Below are 3,388 nucleotides of genomic sequence, written 5' to 3'. Positions count from 1 at the left end.
GAGTGAAACAAGGTCTATATATATTCCGTAAACAACCGGCTCATTGCGGCAGTAAGATTAAGGCGTACGTGCTACGATAGCTAATCGGAGAATCCCAGGAGACGCTATCGCCGCCAGGCGCGCCCTGCCTGATGTTAATTGATTCGAGAGGGAACGCGTGGGTGTAGTAATGCACTTGCTGTGACCAGACCGATGCTGGTCTGCTGTAGTCGTATAAGTGAGTAGGGATTTAAACAGGCATGAGAGAGAAATAATATTAGGCGAAAGGGAGAGAGAGAGAGAGAGAGAGAGAGAGAGAGAGAGAGACAGAGAGAAAGAGAAGAAAGAGAGAGAGAAAGAGAGGAGACAGGAGAAAAAGAGAAAGAGTAAGGCGAAGATAGAGGGGAGAATAAACAGAGAAGAGAGAGAGTAGAGAGAGAGAGTAGAGAGAGGTAGAAAGAGAGAGAGAGAGAGAGATTGAGTAGAGCCAGGAAACACGACACACAACACACAGCACACACACAACACTAACACTGACACACCAAACACACACACACACACACACACAGCTACAATACACCTCTCTCTCTCTCTCTCTCTCTTTCGCCTAATATTATTTCTCTCTCATGCCTGTTTAAATCCCTACTCACTTATACGACTACAGCAGACCAGCATCGGTCTGGTCGCAGCAAGTGCATTACTACACCCACGCGTTCCCTCTCGAATCAATTAACATCAGGCAGGGCGCCGCCTGGCGGCGATAGCGTCTCCTGGGATTCTCCGATTAGCTATCGTAGCACGTACGCCTTAATCTTACTGCCGCAATGAGCCGGTTGTTTACGGAATATATATACACCTTGTTTCACTCGTAAACGGGCATCAGATGAAGCTGGTAAGGCAATTAACTGTGTGCCTTGATCCAGTTTACGCCCTAATGTTGCCCGTGTAAGCAGTGCTGCCCATAATTGGCTTATATAGTTTATCATGGTTAGGTTACAATTGGATCTGCAATTGCTGGTAGTTAGGTCATCGTTGGCTGGATAGTTGCAGGTAATGACATACTCGGCTATAGTTGCAGCATAAGCGGTGCAGTTAGTGTTGGTTGCGTTATAATTTAGCTTTGTGCATTTGTGCTTTCAATCGTTAGGTTATAGCTTAGTCGTAGTTATTATTATTATTATTATTATTATTATTATTATTATTATTATTATTATTATTATTATACATTGTCATTGGTAACCTCTAGGTTATAGTTAGCTTTATGTATATATATATATATATATATAGAGAGAGAGAGAGAGAGAGAGAGAGAGAGAGAGAGAAGAGAGAGGTTAGATAGTTATAGAGTGAGCGATAATCAAGTCATGTCTGGTAAACTTCTTCAAATTGCAAACGATAATTCAATTTTAAAATCGCTATATTGATCTAGTCATTACTTGCGGATTGTAATAAGCTAATGATAAGACGTGCTTTCACCAACATAGAAGCTCAATTTGTTCTTTTTATAAGATATTACGCTTGAGCATGACGGCCGAACGTTGAGCGCTTCCCGGGTGACTCTCTCTCATCATAAACTACACATATGCCACCGGCCACGGCGATACGTATGGTAGGGGGGGGCGACTGTCGGCCAGAATTTCGTTCTGGCGCAATTTATCGATTAGGAATAAATCTTTCGTTAATTGTCAGCCTGAAATCTACATGGGTGGAGAGTTTTCGCGTTATACTTATTTTCGCGAGAGATTGCCGGATGTCGCGCGGCCAACAAGCGGCACGTTATGCCGCCATCTACCGTTACAATAGCAGTGAATTTGCGTTCTTTGGTAGCGTATCCGCGTGTTCGAATTACGCTAAAACATCATCAAAAAAATGCCCCTTAATTACACCGCAGATTTTGATATATTTATTAATTTATTTGATTCGTACCTGCGGGTGTATTGTGCTTTTTTAACTTTCACATTTTACTGACTTGTTATTTGTTTATTTTCTTCGCCAGAGCAGCCGAATCTGCGGGTGAGAGAGCTCTCCACAGAGGCCTGCTCTACGACGCCGGTGCTGCACGCTGTGGCGACTAGCTCGAATCACGGCAACCTGGACGTGTTTGAGCAGGCCGTGCGCGCCGACTGGCTCGGTCGCTCATGTCCAACACACAGCCACATAACGCGACGACGACGACGACTCGCCACCGCCACGACCAGCGACCGGCTCGCCGCCTTGGCGCACAACATGGCATTCTACCTCTCCGCTCGTACTCTCTCTCGAGCGACACGCCGCCGGACGCCGTCTCGCGGCAGCTGCCGACGACGCCGTCGCCTGCTGCCAACGTCGCCGTTCGCGCCGTCGCTGCCGTTCGTGATGTGCGCCGTCAGCGCCCTCTGTCCGTTCTATCGTCGTCTGGGTACGTCGTAGCAGGTGACCGACTCAGCATCGGAATTAAGAAACTTACGCGGAGTACCTGCACTGCGCAGACGCTGCGAACTGAGGCTTGGAGAGCGAGAAGACGGAGCGGCTGCTCGCACAGATGCTGCCAAAGGACGTCGCTAAGGAGCGATGAAACAAGGTCGCATTTGGTGCCGCAGAGGCGTACGACTCCGTCACGATCTTCTTCAGCGACATCCGGTTTTACGTCGATATCGCCCTGCGAGCAAGCCGCCTACAGGTATGTGTGTGTGGTGTGTGTGTGGGGATGATGTTGTGTGTGTGTGTGTGCTGTGTGTGTGGTGTGTGTGTGTGTGTGTGGGTGTGTGTGTGTGTGTGTGTGTGTGTGTGTATTGTGTGTGTGGTGGGTGCCTGTGTGTGTATGTGCTGTGGGCGCGAGAGGTGTGTGTGTGTGTGAATGTATGTGGTGTGTGGGGGGGGCCGGGGGTTGCGTGTGTCGTGTGTGTGCCCGCACCGTGTGCTGTGTGTGTGTGTGTGTGTGTGCTGTGTGTGTGTGTGTCGTGTGTGGTTGTGTGTATCTGTGGTGCTGTTGTGTGCTGCGTTGTGTGTCCGTGTGATATGCGTGTTGCGTGGTGGGGGGGGGCGTTGCCACTCTGTTCCATTGCCTTCTCTTCTCTCTCTCTCTCTCTTCCTCTCTTTCTTCGTCCTCTCTCTCTCTCTCTTCTCTCTCTTCCCTTTTTCTCGCTCTCTCTCTCGCTTTCTCTCTCTGACTCCCCCTTTCGCGCGCTCTCTCTTCCTCTCCCTCTCTCTCGCTCTCCCTCGCACCCTCTCCCTATCTTACTACGTCTTTCTCTCGGTAGGTCGTGGATCTACTTAACAAGTTGTACACGGCGTTCGATGCGAGAATCGATATGTACGATGTCTACAAAGTGGAAACTATCGGAGATGCTTACATGATGGTAACGTAACAGCACCTAACACCATGATGCGTACATGATGGTAACGTAACAACACCTAACACCATGATGCG

General features: G+C 48.7%; 1 protein-coding gene across 1 annotated transcript in view; it reads left to right on the top strand.

Annotated features, from left to right (window-relative positions):
* Positions 1-3,388, top strand: part of LOC106813878 (retinal guanylyl cyclase 2-like) — a 7,935-nt gene that overhangs the window by 337 nt on the left and 4,210 nt on the right. Inside the window, exon 2 of the mRNA XM_014818124.1 lies at positions 3,219-3,317. Within this exon, the coding sequence (XP_014673610.1) occupies positions 3,219-3,317 (99 nt within the window). The remainder of the gene's footprint in view (positions 1-3,218; positions 3,318-3,388) is intronic.

Source organism: Priapulus caudatus, unplaced genomic scaffold, assembly GCF_000485595.1.
Source record: "Priapulus caudatus unplaced genomic scaffold, Priapulus_caudatus-5.0.1 Scaffold838, whole genome shotgun sequence".
In the NCBI taxonomy this organism is placed as follows: Eukaryota; Metazoa; Priapulida; class Priapulimorpha; order Priapulimorphida; family Priapulidae; genus Priapulus; species Priapulus caudatus.
The sequence above is the reverse complement of the archived record's forward strand: the minus strand, read 5'-3'. Positions and strand labels throughout refer to the sequence as shown.